Source organism: Syngnathus floridae, chromosome 15 (genome assembly GCF_059516105.1).
Source record: "Syngnathus floridae isolate MCC-2025c chromosome 15, RoL_Sflo_1.0, whole genome shotgun sequence".
In the NCBI taxonomy this organism is placed as follows: Eukaryota; Metazoa; Chordata; class Actinopteri; order Syngnathiformes; family Syngnathidae; genus Syngnathus; species Syngnathus floridae.
The window spans coordinates 4,324,155-4,341,102 of record NC_142427.1 but is presented as its reverse complement, the minus strand read 5'-3'; the positions used below and the strand labels follow the sequence as shown (position 1 = coordinate 4,341,102).

Sequence of the window (16,948 nt, the reverse complement as noted above, 5' to 3'; positions counted from 1 at the left end):
GTTTCTACTCTTTTACTGCATTTATTGATTTTACCACAGCATTGTAAGTAAACAGCAAATTATGGGCCTCCAGTCACTTTATCCAATGAACTATGATTTTGAGGTTTAATTAAAGTGGACTGTTTTTGCTTTTCGGTTACATTCTAGCTCTCTGACCACATTTTGTTTTTGTCACAGAATAGGGAGGGACAACGGCACAATATGATGATATCCATTCTAGCATCTGATTGCAGTTCAACGTTGTTTACTTTGTGTTGCGGCCTATTCATTTATATAGGACCAAGACATATGCTCACTCATTGGATATAAATATACTCAAAGCGAGAGCTTATATTTTGTCTTACTCGTGTTAGGTAATTCATTTTGCTTGGGCGCTCAAGACACTTAGGTCCCTAATGTATTCATTTATTCTAAAAATATCGTCGTACCGCCAGTGACATATAGTGACAGGTAGAACAATGAAATGCTCCTCCATTAGATGGCAGAAGGTACACTCTGTGTATCTACTTTTTGTGCATCCTTTTTTTTGGGGGGGGGGGGGGTTCAATAGCCACCTTGACTCAATAAAAGTCAGTAAACAACTGATGTGTATCACTTACGATACCCCTCATCCCCCCCAATTTATCCAATGAGTCATTTTTCGACTCAAACAATTGCTATTCATATTTTGTCGTCATAATGAATTCCAAGTTAACATTTTAACATGCTGAGATTGAAGTTAACTATCAAGTTAATGTCAGCGGTCTTGTGTGCGGCTTCATGCATTAACAAAAGATAGCCTGGAGGAATGTGGCTATGCATCTATTAACGCAAAATGTAACATGCTCATCTATTCTCTGGCCTTTGCACTCCGACTATGCATACTTCTGAATTTTGCCTGCAGCCCCATTTTGCTTGTTTTCCCACTGTATCAACCACAATTTGTAACCAGATGTAAAATGTAAAATCTTCTCCTTTAGTCTGTACAGATGAATGCAAATGCACGCTCACTGTACATAAATGCATATGAATAAGTGTCCACTGACTTTGAAGAAACTTTCGGGGGCAATACATTGCACCCCCTGAAAAAAAAAAAAGATTTTCTCTCAACCCTGTCATCTACACCAGCTGTCTGTGTATTTTCAGAGTTCACACTGCAAAGGGTCTTGTGCCATCAGGCAACTTGTGGTTTGTTCTGCACTTCAGTTCCCTGGGAACACACAAAGTCTCTCTCTCTCTCACAAAGAAGAGCCAATTTTTTTGTTTTTCCTGACTGCACTATGCACCATTTTTCCTGATGACTTCCTACAGCCAGCAGCAAAGTGTCACTTTCTTTCGATTTGCTAATTTGCATGAGATCCCTTCCCCAGCATGATTCTGGGCTTCTGTGCCCACAAGCTGAATGTCAATGTCTCCTCCCAGAATACAAATATCCCCTTGATATTGTATGTCATGTATACTTCTGGACATCTCTAACATTTGATAATATCCTTGATATTTCCCTGTATTTTTATTAAATACCATCGTGCATGAAGTGTCTCTTTCTGAAATGCCTTTCATGGACCTGAGATCAAGGCTTGCCCGTGCTGTTGAAAAGATTCATTTCAATTATTGATTTTTAAATGATGACAAATATGTACTTTGTTGCATCTTGAATGAAAGCCAGATTAGTAAAATGCATCAATATGAGCAGGACAAAAATTCTCGTCTTGGGGATTTGAAGGCAGCCCGAGACTGAGCAGTATAGGTGATCTGCCATGGCCTCGTCTAATCTGATTTGCATGCCAGAGAGAATTATGTAATTGGCATTTATGCAGAACAAAGAAGGATCAGCTCATGGAAAAGAAGGTTTTTCGTGCAGAACCGTGTGTCTAAGCCTGTTTTCTACAGATCTGCACTATCGACGGTTGGCAAAGGAGCACACAGACATGAAATCATGCTGTGTGCGTGTGTGCGTGTGCGCGTGTGTGTGTGCGTGCGCGTGTGTGCGCGTGTGTGCGTGTGCGTGTGCATGTGTGTGTGTGTGTGTGTGTGTGTGTGTGTGTGTGTGTGTGTGCGTGCGTGATACAAATACAGTAGATAGAAAGTTTTATTGGTGCATACTATAATAATAATAATGATGATTAAACAAGAATTTTTGTCCAAATGCATCATTATAAAATAAATTCTAGAGCCAGAGGAGGCCAAAGTGTTTGAAACCTTTTGTCTTGAATGCCCTAGTAATGTAATTAGCTTTTATGAATTTCAAAGCAATTATCACATTTCATATGCATAAAGGAATTAATTTCAACAAGGCATTTTTCAAATTAAATATTGCCCCGAGGGGAAGATGGGAAATTGTGAAACTTGGGGTACTCTTTCTAAAAAACATTGGCAACCAATCATTTTTAATATTATTATTATTATGATGATGATTATTATTATTATTATTATTATTATTATTATTATTATTATTATTGGCTCCAGCACGCCAGCGACCCCTGTGGGGACAAGCGGTATAGAAAATGGATGGATGGATGGATTATTATTATGATTATTATTATTATTATCATCAATATTTTGTTATTTTATTTGTTATTTTTTTAAGCAAGAACAGGCATAATTTGCGAAGCAGTATTGATAATCTCTATAACTGTGCTGAGTAACACATGGAACTCCCCCAAATCCGGAACATGGCCTGAGGCCAAATCTCCCAGAGTCAGTGGAAGATTTGTGCAATGTATTCTAATCTGACACACTCTCCCCGCACCTCCTTTTTCTCATGTCCGGAACTGTTGATGTTTGTGTTGGTGCGCTTGCATGCACGAGTCAAATCCAAACTAGAATTTCATCTTGTCCAAAGCAAGCCGTCAAGAAGCCCAGTGGACTGTTTATTAGTCGGCCTGCCTCCCGTGTGTTCAACTGCCATGTGCATTTATGTAAATGATGTTTTCGTTCCCATTTTAGGGAGCGTGGCCAAAGGAAAAGTGAAGAAGCAGCAAATTCATAAATAAGAATAGTTGATACGTTGGCATAAATGTGCAGCCTCTAAAACGCCATTCTGTAAAGGTCAAAATATTTGCTGGACAAAAGGGTGACTTTTTTTTTTTTCTACTGAATTGATAGAAGTAAAGGTGGGAAAAAGAAAAGATCAGACAAATGCTGCGCTAAAGCTCTGATAAGCTTTTATGACCCTGTAAAAATGAGGCTTCATTCTCATTTGTTTTAATATTAGTGGACATTAAATCGAGGGATAAAACAGCACTGTGGCCGCCAATGCTTTAATGACTCAAATACTCATAGGAGACGCTCTGTCTGGTCCCTGCAAATATATAATGCACACGTTGTCGCTAACGGGAATATTTTTTAAATTAGTTTGACCATTTTAATAACTCAGTGAAGCTGAGCACATTTCAAAAAGTATCAAATTTGTATCCATGATAACTTGAATCATGTTCTGAGATTCTCTTTCTGACGATGATCCATTTCACGAAATCTTCAGAATGATTAGCCACTAATTTATCAACCCATGGCTTACAGTAGCATGGCCATCCGTAATGCATTAAACACAACAGATACTTGAATGGGTAGGCAGTTGTACAACAATTGTTAAAGAAAAACATTTTCAAAGCTTTTATTTCAGACGGAAAGTGAAAATACACTGTCACGTGTGAAAGTACAGTTGAAATGAAAGAAGTGTTCTACCTTTGTGAAATGATTTACTTCTAAGCTCTCGTGAGTCCATGCTGGGCTAGGGCACATCATTGTTTCAAAGTGCATCAGTGTGGGCTTTAGCACAGGTATCGACTGTACCGACCGGACCAAAAATACTGCTTAGCTGTCTGAACGGTGTCCCTCCCCTAATTTCTCCAAAATGGTACGACTAAATACATTTGGACATAAAAAAACCGTCATCATGCACTCAGTATTGGATTTACCTCGCGTATATTGCCCAGACTAGCGGCAAAGCCGGTGAAGCTGTGAACCTTTGTTTACGTATCCCTTATTGCTCTTTAAAATGCTGAGCTGTCAGCGTGAGGCAGGTGAGGCACTCTGTTGCGCTCACTACTGAATAGACACAGTAGGTCAGGAGTGAATGACAGCCCGAGGTTTGGGGTCAAGCCGACCACCCTGCTTTAGCTGAAGAGTCAATTACACTGTGGGTGGGGTAGCTGGCCGGGCTGATTATGTCCCAGTGGCTTATTGCTCTAAGTGGTGCACGTGGGTAGTGTGTAGGAATCCATATTCCGAATGGCGTCACACTTTTCTTTGTTGTGTTCTAGCTGCACGAAAACACAGCGTTTAACTCTTCAACCAATAAGTATGTATCATGCAGTCATTCTCCAGCGATCTCACATTTGGGTGGTGTATCCTTGAAGGATTCAGTAAAGCTCATCAAAGAAAAATTGTGGAGTGTCTTACATGCAGCTTTCAAATGAGTGAATATTCAAAGCCATTCCCCTTCCTGGGAAGAAATGAAACTTGCACAACAAATAGAGAGTGAGAGGATTTTCTTGGTCTCATCCACTGCCTGCCCGGGGGGCAGAGATGGAAGATTTGGAGATATGCTGGAGATTGTTTTTGGAGAGAGGCATTTCAGGGGGCTGTTCACTCCACAGCTGCGGCCTCCACTAGCCATGAGGAGTTTATTTAATTCCCGAGAAGAGGGCGCCAAATATCTTGAAACTCCTCAAAGTCGAAATGTTGCGCACTAGTCTCCTTCTGCTTTGCTCCAATCACCTGCTGACAGCTTGAGCTCGGAACGTCAAGGACAGTACATGCGGTGAAGCATCGGCACACGCAGACAGCCGCAGTGTAAACAGGCACTTTTACATGACATCCAGTCAAGATGATTGCGCTTGCTCTACCAAGCATCACCTGCTACGAAATGATTTTGTATTATACAGCGGCGGCGGTTGCGGGGTGTCCGTGTAAGTGGACAACGGTCCAGCTCGGGGGACAGACAAAGTTGAGCCTCACTGCCGAGTTATTCCAAGCCTGCTGAAGAACTGCAAATTATTCCACTCATTTTTTAGGTTCCCGTGAAGCATGACCAAAAAAAAAAAAAAAAACCCTCAAGTGCTTCAGGCTCTCACAGTTGCCCTCGTGAGAGAAGCCTAGAGACTTAGGTTTAAAGTTGTTCGGCAAACACTCAACTTGATGAGCATTAATTACATCAATTAAGTGAGGCGAACAAAACCGCTTTTGTCACAAAGGCGCTGCCAGAACAAAATCCTGTAAAAGCACAGAGATGACACTGAACATTAGTTACCGCTACACCAACCTTTTAGATTTCAAATACACGTAAAAAGAGGATATTAAAGAATGGTATAATACACGGCATAAGCCCAATTATGTCATGAATGACATTTTTCTTTCTATCCTCAGAAGGGTTACTGTGTGTTTAAACACCAAACACTTTTGTGCTGTGATAGTGTGAACCCCGATCAGGCTTGTTACGTGCTTTCTGAACGATCCAATGTCACTAAATGAGAAAGACATATTCAGCATACTGTTCAAATTAAACCATTCTAAAGCATTGCAGCTTTAGTATAAGCAGAGTGCTGCAATTAACTCTGTTGCCTATTTGAAACTCTTAAAACGTTCCCCTCTGCTCTTTGTAGTTTCAACTTCATCACAGAGAGCAAAACAATCAGTGATTCATGCAGGGTAGCTTTAACACACAATTTGGACATGAATTAAACAGAGCTCTTAAAAAAGGTAGTGACGCTCAAACCTGTCTGCGTATTAACATTCTTTTGTGGCCACTTGTTACCTGCACGGTACTCAACCTCTCTCTTGATTTACCAAAGGTCGTTTTAGCGGCCTATCCTTTGCCAATCTTGTCTTGGTGAACCGTTGAAGGATTAGGCCCCTCTATGCATCAGAAGCCAAGTTGAATTCCTGTTTGTCAGGATGTTGAATGATTGATGACCTTGGCTGCTGTGCATAATGATGCACACTTATAAGCATTTAGTTTTGGAACACAATGATCCACATAATGAACTTTGTAGAACAATAAATTGTGCTTCCATCATTGTGACACTTGACTGAAGTTTGTTTTACTTGTAAATGATTTACAAGGTTGGGACGTGTTGGTCACATACAGCTGCGTTTACTTTTATAAACAATGATGCCGTCTCCATTTAGAGGGAATGTTTACTGTAACTTTTGGACGTTTACATGTTTGCTGTCAAGTGGGCGAAAAAAAGGATATTAAGTACAATTTGAATCTAGACTCAATTATGACTTGCAGCATCACTGTGCATTTGGAGGCAGATGGTGATTGCTGTTTGACAATGATACAAGCAGGTGATGGCAATGCATTTTATTGAAAAAAAAAACCCCAACTACTATTACATTTAAGTGAATGACACACTCATACATAATACACAAAACAGATTCATACTGTTCATTTTGTTCGAAGTGCATGTCTGTCCCGCTGGGTTTGCATTTCGAGAGTGCACTTTTAAAAGAGGCTTAAAAAACAAAACAAAGGTATTCTTTTATGTGACCTTAGCCTCTCCTGTTATCTCCAGACTCTTTATCTGCTTCTCCTCCTTTTGTTGCCATGTCAGTCACACAACTACAATTGCAAAGATGGCTGATCCAGGATCATTAGTTGCATTGTGTTCACTGAGTGTGTGTGTATGTGTGTGTGCGCGCGTGCGTGTGTGTGCGCGCGTTTGTGCGTGCGCGTGTGTTTATCAGAGAGAGGCAGAGTGTTTATGTGTAAGGTGCATTGTTGGAGTGCCTGTCAAAAATCCATTAATGTAATTGGAACTTAAAATCCCATTTGTTTTCCCCTCTAGTGCTTACTGTCAGTACACAAGTCTGGGAAAATCAACTTTTGTTATCAATATCAGACGTCATGGAAGAGAGCGTCATCTTATTGAAAAGGCTGCCACTCAAACGCCGTCTCTGCTGCAGGAGAGATTCCGTCAAGTGTGTAATGTTTCTAATGCTCCGACACTGCGGTGACATTAGCTTTAGTGTTCTCTTTTACTTGTCAAATTTAGAACTAATAAGAATTGAATTGCTATACTTTGCCATTTGCACCTTTCAATGGGAACATTTCATTCCTACTTGAAACCGATACTGTTGCGCTGGTTGTGCTTAACCATCTTCTTAACTGCATGTGTCATCAAAAGTTATACTAAAAATTGAAAAACAAAATAGCAAAATGTCTTTCCTTTCATTATCATTTAGAGTGAACAATATTAATACACAAATAATCTGCACCTTTCTGTCCATCTGCATCAAAATATATGTTTTTATAGTTTTAGGTTTTAAGTTTTTAAGTTAAGTTTTTATATGGCCTGACCTCCCCCCCCGACACAGAGTTTTAGTATAAATCGTTTAATTCGGTTTTGCATAATCCTACAAACAGCCATGAAAACATGCCCTCCTAGGTTGAGGTAATATGATTCAACATGAATCAAATCATAAATTTGATAGGGTCCATTCAATAAAACAGACCCAGATGAATGTTCATGCCACTAACACATTTATTTCCATTTATTATTTTAGGTCCAAATGAGCTTAGTTTCAGCATCCACTCTGTTAAATAGATCTCTTCAATATTGTAAAGCCATTCCGTGTCTCCTAACCGTGCAGTAAATTGGAAATATCCAGCCATGTTCACAATAGATATGTTCAATGCCATGAAATGACCATAGCATGCTCGCTCAAACCTCCCACAACTGGCCAGAAGCTTGCATTTAATTAGCATCATCTTCAATGTTTGCAAAGAGCGCTCCTGGCATCATCCATTTCACATTTGCCACGTATTGCCGTAACGTTTGCTTAATATCTGGCCTGTGCATAGCGATGGCATGCTGCGTTCATTGTGAATGCGGCGTCACTGTGCAGTTTGGCTATAGGCCCATGCATCTCCAGGGCCATATAATCAGCTCTAAGTCGCTTCTATCAATCTTCATAACGGCAGTGGGCTGAGGAGGGAAGTGCAGCTAATCACGTCTAACTGGCCCCATGTTCGGCTTGGCAGTGGGTGTTATAGCGAGGCCATATGCAAACGTGTGTGTCCGTGACTCGTGTCCCACAGGTGGCTGGTACGGGCGGGAACGGGTCCGTGAGTGGCTTCTACTGTAGGTTAATATCCGAGTGGTGGCCCTGCAGCAGTGGCAATCACAGCTCTGATCAGAGCGGCGCTTCAAAGATGTCTGTGCTAGTCCAAGCCAGAGTTGTCATTAGCTTCTGCCCTGTGCTTGACAGCTTCTCCCCTCCCCCCATACTTGCGCTTTCTCTCCCTCTCTCTCCCTCTCTCTCCTTCTCTCTCCCTTTCTCTCCCTTTCTCTCCCTCGCTCTCTCGCTCTCCCGCTCTCTCGCTCTCTCTCTCTCGTCATTGTCTCGCACTCATATTCTGCAAATGGCCGCTGTAATTCTGTCTGCTTGCTCGGGCTTGTCACTCCACATTTGCACTAAGCATCTTTCCTTCCCTCATCTCCTTTGCTCTAATTGTATTGTAATAAGCAATTACCAATCTATTTGTGCACACCAGAGCTGAGATTGAACCACTTTTTTTTTTTTTAAAGGGACAAGTGGAACGGCCGGAACCCGACAAAGGCGGCGGCCCTTGTCTTGAACTTGTTGCTCGACAAAGGCGCCGTTGCTCTTAATCGCTGGGGTTCCTCTTTTCCTATGCTTCTGTTTTGTCTCCCGTGCACAGAGGCCTCCAAAGCCGACATGATTGTGCCGGTGTTTGTCATTTATTGGCTGTGTTCTCCCCCTTCGTGGGTCTGTTCTAGTGATGCAAATGAGCAATGGCAGTGTTTACCTGGCCATGTTCTGCCTGCATGTGTGTGAGCGCCTGCACGTCGTCTCAGGCTTTGATCATGCTGCATTGCATTGACAGATGCTCTCTCGTGCTTTCTGGTTGCTTATGAGCGAGGCGGCAGACGGGATCTGAACGCAAGTAATTATATCCCTGCACTAGAACCATAACAATTGTGGCTCCTGCAACAAAGTGTGATGGCTTTTCGCTATCTGTCCCATTATTTTTAGAGATGAGAAACGACATTGAAATCCCTAGCCTGTGTGGGCCTCCGTGTTTACAACTGTTTATGAGCCTGTATGTGGAAGAGGTGAGGGCCGTGATAAAGGCTTACTTACACCTTGTAATCATAGCTTGATGGGTGACCTCAACAACGCAGGTTTATGAGGGCAATGGCTGGTCAGTGAGATCTGCTAACAAAACTTAATAAGGAACAATAAGATATCAGCAATGTCTGACTAATTCACGCCAAGATTTTGTTAGCCCCCTGATCATACTTGTCATAACATAGATCATAAAGTGTCATAGATTTTGGTGGGACAATTCATCCGGCAGACTAAAAGGCAGCCATTGTAAACAAAAGGGAGGAAATAAAGCACTAACTGTTCTAGGAGCAAGACTTTAATTTGCAGAGTGTTAAAGGCAAATTACGAATGTTGTTGGAGAAAAAGCTGTAGTGCTCAATCTTGAGTGGTTCTTTTATTAGGCTCATGTAATTTAGGGCTAATTTATTTTGTAACTGCAAGTCCGTTGGATATGTTGCGCTTTGCAAGGATATCACAGATTCTTCCCATTTTCTTAAGACAACTAACTAAACAAATACCACCTGGTAGGGATACAAAAATGGAATCTTGCTTCAAACTATTTTGACTTCGTGGCTCACCACCAACAGAAGCCAAGACCAAAATACATTGGACTACATTAGAGGTGCAAAGAGCAGTAAAGAGGAGAAACGATTGCCGATGGCACAAAGGTTGGCTGTATTTAACCACCTGAATACTGGATCAATCCAGGCCAACTAAATCCCATTTAATGTTGAATGATGGTCATTACTAAATGTTTTAATATTTTCAGGTCATACTTTATAATACAAATTAACAGGAACAAAATTTGTATAAATCCAGCCTTTGAATCTCGAGTCTGTGTAATAATATATTTGATAGTTGTTGAAAAAAGGTAGGTCATTGATCTGGAATATCCAAATAGATAGTGTATGTTGCGATTTCTCTCTTTGCGCCATAAATGGTGTCATCTTACACCTTTGCCAGGAAAACTGCTAAATGTCGTTAGCACCATCTGCCAGTCAACCACGTGGTCCTGAATGGAGTTGAAAAGACAACATACTGCTGCTGTCCGAGATTTGCAAAAATATGTTGTTGCCTTTTTTTTGGTCTCTGAATCCTTCTGTCTTCCATTTTATTCTGTTTCACACTATAATCATCTCGCCTCATCCTTCTTGCGGAGTTAATAACATTCACAGCTTCCCTTTGCGGTTTGTGTTCTCCATGTTAGAAACACTAATAGCTTTTTGTCGGTGCATCATGAAGGCTCTGAATTTTGTTTGCCGCCACAGGTCGAGCTCCTGAATTTCTACAAATAGTAATATTATAGCGTGTTGCAATATCAGCTGCGGGCTTATCTTTTTCATCTTCCTCAGCACCCACAGTAGTTCTACTACCCCGCTGTTATTAAACACAGTCAAAGCGGCAGCTCAATATTCTAAGGATGTAAAATGTTGTGCATTATTTACACTCCGTATAAATGGCACAAAATGCAACCTGGAGCAGTTTCCATTTCTTCCAGTTTCCATTCACAACCATCAGAGGGCAATTACGTGCATGTTCTTGCTTTCAGATGGCGGTTCACAGTTTTGATGAAGCCGCACTTTTACAATAGCAGTTTAGTTCATCACAGCTCGGTTAGGATCGCTTCACCCTGATTAGGAAAAAAGAAAAGTATTCACGTCTTCATATCACTTTGAGCGCACACAAACCTTTCAAAGGCTATTCACTAATTTGTAATACTGAAAGGAGGCTGCAGCTTGTCATGTCTGATGAATCTCACAGAGGGATTCTTTTCAGTCACATGGCTTTTGCTGTTTCCACTTGTCTGACTAGTCATCACTTGTCCGTATTTCCAATTATAAGAACAAATGTACACTGTTGCTCGACAATATATTATTAATGTTGGCACGGTGGACAATCTGTGTAAGGCAAATATTTTGAATTATTTGGCATTATGCATTTGAACATTGTATGCCAATTTGAGTTTGGTGGGTTATTTCTTGGATGTAACATTTAACAGAGAGCCCCACAGCGGCAGGAGCGTAACGCAGCTGTCCCCAGGAGAAGCATCGACGGCCACAACGCTCTGGCGCCCTCGTCCTCATGCACTCATCGACATGAATCAGATTATAAATCAGATGATGTATTTGCATCAAAGCTCCAAAACAATTAGGACTTGAGTTTGTTACAAATGTGATGTCTTTACAAAAAGTAACCTCCCAATTGAGTTTGATAGTATAGAACCATGAGCCATAATGTCTTCAGTCACCATGGGAACCAAAAAAACAGGACAAGTAATTGTGTTATATCGGGCAGGAGTCAGCAATGCCATCAGCTTCTCAGGAGAGAGACAAGGCTGAAAACTTGACAGGCTGGAACGGGTTTGATGGAACAAGATGGAAAGATGACCAGGGGATGGGCGGCCTGGAAAGGCAAATGGGACAAAAAGCTGATGTAGCGAGGCAAGGCAACATGAGCATTGGCTTGTTTATTATCTATTTCTTTATTTTACCTTGATTTGCAAAGATAAAAGTGAGTGATGATGATAAATCCTCAGTGCACAGTGGGCTTATCAGCAGCTGTCTGGCCCGGCCAGGGTTGCCGGCGGTGGCATCCAAGGCTGATAACCCCCAAGGTCTGAGGGATGATGTTGGCAAGGAGGAGGGGAGAGGCGGATGATGCAGCTGCCACCACCGACCACTTCTTCGTTTGGCATGTTGATGTATTACAAAGGGGGGCAAAAGACAGAATAGTGATTAGCTTCGCCCCCCTTCCGAAAGTTGAATGACACCAAACTTTATACTGACGAATGTAGTGATGAGCACGCACTGAGCAATTAATATTGTCACCCTGTTGTCAACGTGATCTGTATTGCTATTGGCTTCAGTTTACAATCCAAGTATGCAAAATGAGATAACCAAGACCCTCCAATGAGAATATGGATTTTTTGGGGGGAATTTTTTTTGTCCTCCTTATGAACTTGGCACCTTCAGTTTGTCGCACTTGATAGTATTAAATGTGTAACATTTTTTTGCTGTAGTAGCCTGCCCGACCTTTACTCCACCTCCAATTTTCTTTCTTTATTTTTCTTAGGCAATGTTGATGATGTGGGTAATAATCCTTCATATTGTCACTGTTTGGAATTAAATGAGGCTTTAATGCACCATGATTCCATCAGCACTCATTAATTTGTTTTGTTGCTACTAAATGAAGGCTGAAGTTGTTGGACAAAACCTTTTTGAGGATAAGATGTGGATGTTGTCTAGCAGAATCACACAACTGTGTTTATTCCCTGCCCCCACCCCTTGTCAAAGCGTTCTGCCTTGTGACCTTGCTTGCTACGAATACAGAATTTTAAATTGTGGTTTTATTGTGTGTATGTATTCAACAATGCCCGTGTCCTTTTTATTAGACGTGGCGCCCATTAAAGATGCTGTGCAATGCATTCAAAGTTTTATCTTACTAATCATGTCTTTGTTTTTCTCACAGATGGTCACAAGAACGAAGAAAATATTCGTGGGTGGCCTTTCAGCCAATACAGTAGTGGAAGATGTGAAGCAGTATTTTGAACAGTTTGGGAAGGTAAGGCTTTTCATCAATATTTACATGTCGCAAAATCATATTTGAGTGGAACATTCAAAGTTGATCTGTTGGCTTTGGTCAACCAAGATAACTTCATTTGCAATATTGTTTTTGTTTTGTTTCCTAGATGTAATTTCATTTGCAATATATGTTTTTCCTAGAGTCCAAACTGTCACCTTAACCCTAACCAAAAATTAACTAGACAGCCCGGTAATGTTATTAACAGCAGTTTATCAGCCTTAATAATAGTATTGGTTCGATACTAGCTCAGTCCGAGAGTGCACTGAAACAGCGCAACACTGGACAGTAACGGAAACTTTTTTTTCACTGAAGATATACTTAAAGGTATTAGCCTTCTTGCGTTATCTTCTTTTTTCTTACTTTTATCCTTTCAGGAAAATATGTCGCGAGAAGACACCTAATTCCAAAGTGAAAGGCAGAGCACAAATGCAGAGTTAATCCTTTGAAACTGGCTGAAATTAGGTCTTTTAAGTTCCACGTGATATGCTGACTGATGCATTACGACAGCCCCAAATTGCGCAATATTCATTTGAAGTCCAAATTTGACAAGCTTTTTGGAGGTTCCACTTCTAAGTTCCAATGGCAATGAAATGGCGGGCTAGTATTGTTGCTGCGCGTTCTTTGATAGCGTTGTGTTTGTTGTCTGGTGCATTACACTGTTGTGAGACCGGTAACCCCCCCAGCTGAGTGAGGCATATTTTCATGCCCTTTAATACAAGGACACCAACATGACTCACACCCACACACGTGCACACAAACAGGCTTTGATACAGTGGCAGCATTTCACAGATAATTTCCTCACACTGAGTGGAGATCCATTTCCCTCATGTCATATTCCACATCAGTCAAGGTCACCTTCAACTGATAGAGTCTCTGTAACATCAGCACTTGACCTTGAGTTTAAACAGTTTCCGCGAGGATGGATTTTTCATGGGCACATAATGCGCCGTTGTCCTCAAGGAGACAAAAGAGCTGTTATGAAATAATGGAAACAGTTATTTTTGGTTCAGACCAAGTATGCAAGCATCTCACCCCTCCTCTAAAGGCGAGCTCGTTGTTTTCCTGGCTGGAAGCGAGCATGGTGAATTGGAATCTTTGTTTGGCTCCTCTTCTCTTGAGGAGGCTTGGAAGGCCCTCGCGCGGCCCGGGATGGTTTATTTCCACAATAGGACCCGGCGAGCAAAAATGCAGCACGGCTTTGCAATCAATGGATCCGAAAAAGGGCTCAAAATGATTTTTGACTTGATTGAATGACATAATTGACTTGATTATACAAAGTTCCCCCACCTCCCACTCCTTGAGTAATCCTCCAATGCTTAGGAGGAAACAAACAAATCAGACTGATTGAGTAAGCTCTCGTACATGTTTTCTTGGATAGCCTCCTTGTGAATGCCTCCATGTGTCTTGCAGTACTGCTCTCGCTTTGCGGGAGTGTTCCAGCGATTAAGCGTATTTATACGGCTGCATGATAAGGTGTGCGTCTGTGCATCCAGGTCTGTGGAAAATTAAAAATCTCAGGAGGTATTGGGGGCAGTATCTGTGGAGCAAATATAAAGCAACGTTCTGGTTTTTTTTTCTTTGTTCCAATATTTTGACTTAATTAACTTATATTTATGCTATTTTTGAAAAATACATAGTATGTCATGGTGATTAATTCACAGTCCAAGAATTATTCATGCTATGATTGTATATTTTAGTTTTTTGATAATTTTGTATTTTTTTGAATGGCCTTCTTATGGCTGGTAATAAGACAGGAAAGTGGCAGGAGACTGAATTAATTCATGAAAAATATAAATCAACTGAAATAATGTCAAACATTGGTAAAACGGTACCTTCACTTCCGCTGTTGGTCGACTTAGATGAAAAACAAAGGAGTGTTGAAATTGCCAAAGATACAAATTCAAAATGAGAAAAGTCTCAAGGATCATGGAGCAGTGAACTAATCGCTCAGCAACGAAATGTGTTGTAAAATTACAACTGCCCAGTCATTGTAAATCAAGAGCCAAACTATGTTGTCATAGTAAAGGCTGAATTTGTCTCATTAGATTGTGCAATTGTCAATCACAGACGCATACGAGAACGAGAGCCTCTACACTGAGAACACAGTGAGTCCTTTTGCTGTGACGTAGCAAGATGCGTGTGCACTTGTGCGTGCGTGCTTGTTCGCGTGTGGCACCATAAGCCAATTATCAGGATGTGGTCTGCAGAGGTGTCGGGGGGTTGGGAAGCGGTGGAGGGCAAACAGCTTGTGTGGCCACAACTGGGTCATAGGTTCTGTGGGTAACCTCCGCATCTCACCTCCTCTGACCTCCCCTCTCTGCCGCCTTCGTCCCTCTCTACTCTGTCCAGGGGGGGGGCGAGGGGGTTCAGTTGCCATTGCTCCGCCACATCAGTCTCAGAGTATTATTCTCCCCTCAGGTGTCACCTTTAAGACGCAGCCTGCGTTTGGCACAATTTCTTTTCCGCCTTCGTCAGACGCTGCAAACGTGGATTGGAAATTATTGCATTGCATTCAAGTGGAAGTGTGCTTGTGTTTGACTGATTATAATACTCAGATGGATCTTATTACCTGGCTAATAGTTAGCACATCCTACCACCTATTTTGTTTCTCAGGGCTGCACATTAGCCATGCGAGCTAGTTGAGGAAATCTTATGGTTTCCTTGTAATCAAGTACTCTTAGCCAGAAGCTGGTCCTGCTGAAAAGTGAAATTATTCATCACCTTGGTTGAACTGTTATTTGCTTTGGTCCAAGTTTATGTATTGCAATAGAATGCTACCGTCTAAAGATCATTCTTGTTTTTACACTAGATTATTTACTTCTCAAACCACGTGATTATTTTTAACTGAGTAGTTAAGAACGTGACCTGTGATTGAAGAACTTGCTGTTGGATTCACCCGCTTATGTGCCTGTTTGGGGGTGACAGCAGTTGCTGGCACCTATTCAAGCTGACTTGAGGCAAAAGGCAGATGACACTCTGGAATGGTTGCCTGGCCATCAGAGAGCGATTTTGAAGAGCACATTGAGTGAGAATTAATCCCATGTCAACTGCACAAAATTGCAATTTATTTCTTAAATGAGTAAAGCCCATTCGTGCAGCCATGCATGGATTTTTAATGTTGTCGAAATGTAGGTGATATGCTGCTTGTCATTCCGTGCCCCTTTTTTGTTTTAATTTACCGTAATTTCCGGTCTATAAGTCGCGTTTTTTTTCCCCCATAGTTTGGGTGGGGGCGCGACTTATACTCAGGAGCGACTTGTGGGTTTTTTTTCACAAATTTTTACTTGATCATTAACACATAACACTTACTTACAAGTATAGCTGACCACTTCCCATGTTATTTTTAGTATAGTTGATCACTTCACATGCTTTTATATCTTTATCTTGAACATATCCAAAACATAAAAAATAGAGAAAACATCAAATAAAGCAATTAACACTTTAAAGCGCCATATCCAAGTCCACTGTCTGCTGTATGCACACTTGCTCCATTTTTGCTCCTCTTATATTTATTATTATTATTTATTATTATTTGTTTATAATTTATTTAACACTCTCATTTATTCATTGTTTGTGCCTTCTTGGTTTTTTTTGTGTTGCTTACTTGTATGCATATTGTGTACTATGTCACCGTGGGATAGTGGGAACGTAATTTCAATCTCTTTGTGTGTCTTGGTATATGAAAAAATCGACAATAAAGCAGACTTTGACTTTGATAAAACAACCAAATAAACAAAACAAAAAACTACATCTGAAAAAATTTATATTTTCAGACGAAACTGGATGAGGGCGCTCTAAATTTCACCGTTGGCCGGGACTCATCAACTGGGAAGGGCTTAAGAAAAATGGCACCAAAAAGAAACTCATATTTTGCAGGTTACAAACTTCAAGTTGTAAAATATGCAGCTGAAAACAGTAATCGAGCAGCAGAAAGAAAGTTTGAACAACCGTGATGTACCAAAGGATTACTATTTCAAGTGACGTCAGTGGCACGGTGCGGCGATTGTTTACATAAAGGACAAACGTACCCACGTAAGGACTACCGGCATCATTAGCGGCATTGTTTCTAAGTGACAGGGAGGACAAAGAGTTTGAAGGAATTAAGGATTTGGAGTGACATAGAAGGTTTGAAAAACTATTATGGCTTTTATGCACGCCCGCTCCTACTCTACTGAGTCGGGGGCCGGCGCTCGGCCGAGTGGCTGTCCGCAGACGGTGCATGGGGCTCGGACATGGCCATTACGCACGCCCGGTCCTATTGTATGGAGCTCTCTTCCACATCGGTGGCTGGAAGTCCACGCCACCACAC

General features: G+C 41.3%; 1 protein-coding gene across 13 annotated transcripts in view; it reads left to right on the top strand.

Annotated features, from left to right (window-relative positions):
• LOC148385953 (RNA-binding protein Musashi homolog 2) overlaps positions 1 to 16,948 on the top strand; it is a 202,373-nt gene that overhangs the window by 37,001 nt on the left and 148,424 nt on the right. For all 13 annotated transcript variants that reach the window (XR_015863269.1, XM_088399659.1, XM_088399653.1 and 10 more), the window contains exon 6: positions 12,526 to 12,618. Coding sequence is in view for 12 of the 13 variants with exons in the window: in XM_088399659.1 (XP_088255785.1) it covers positions 12,526 to 12,618 (93 nt within the window). In the remaining variant the exon portion in view is untranslated. The remainder of the gene's footprint in view (positions 1 to 12,525; positions 12,619 to 16,948) is intronic.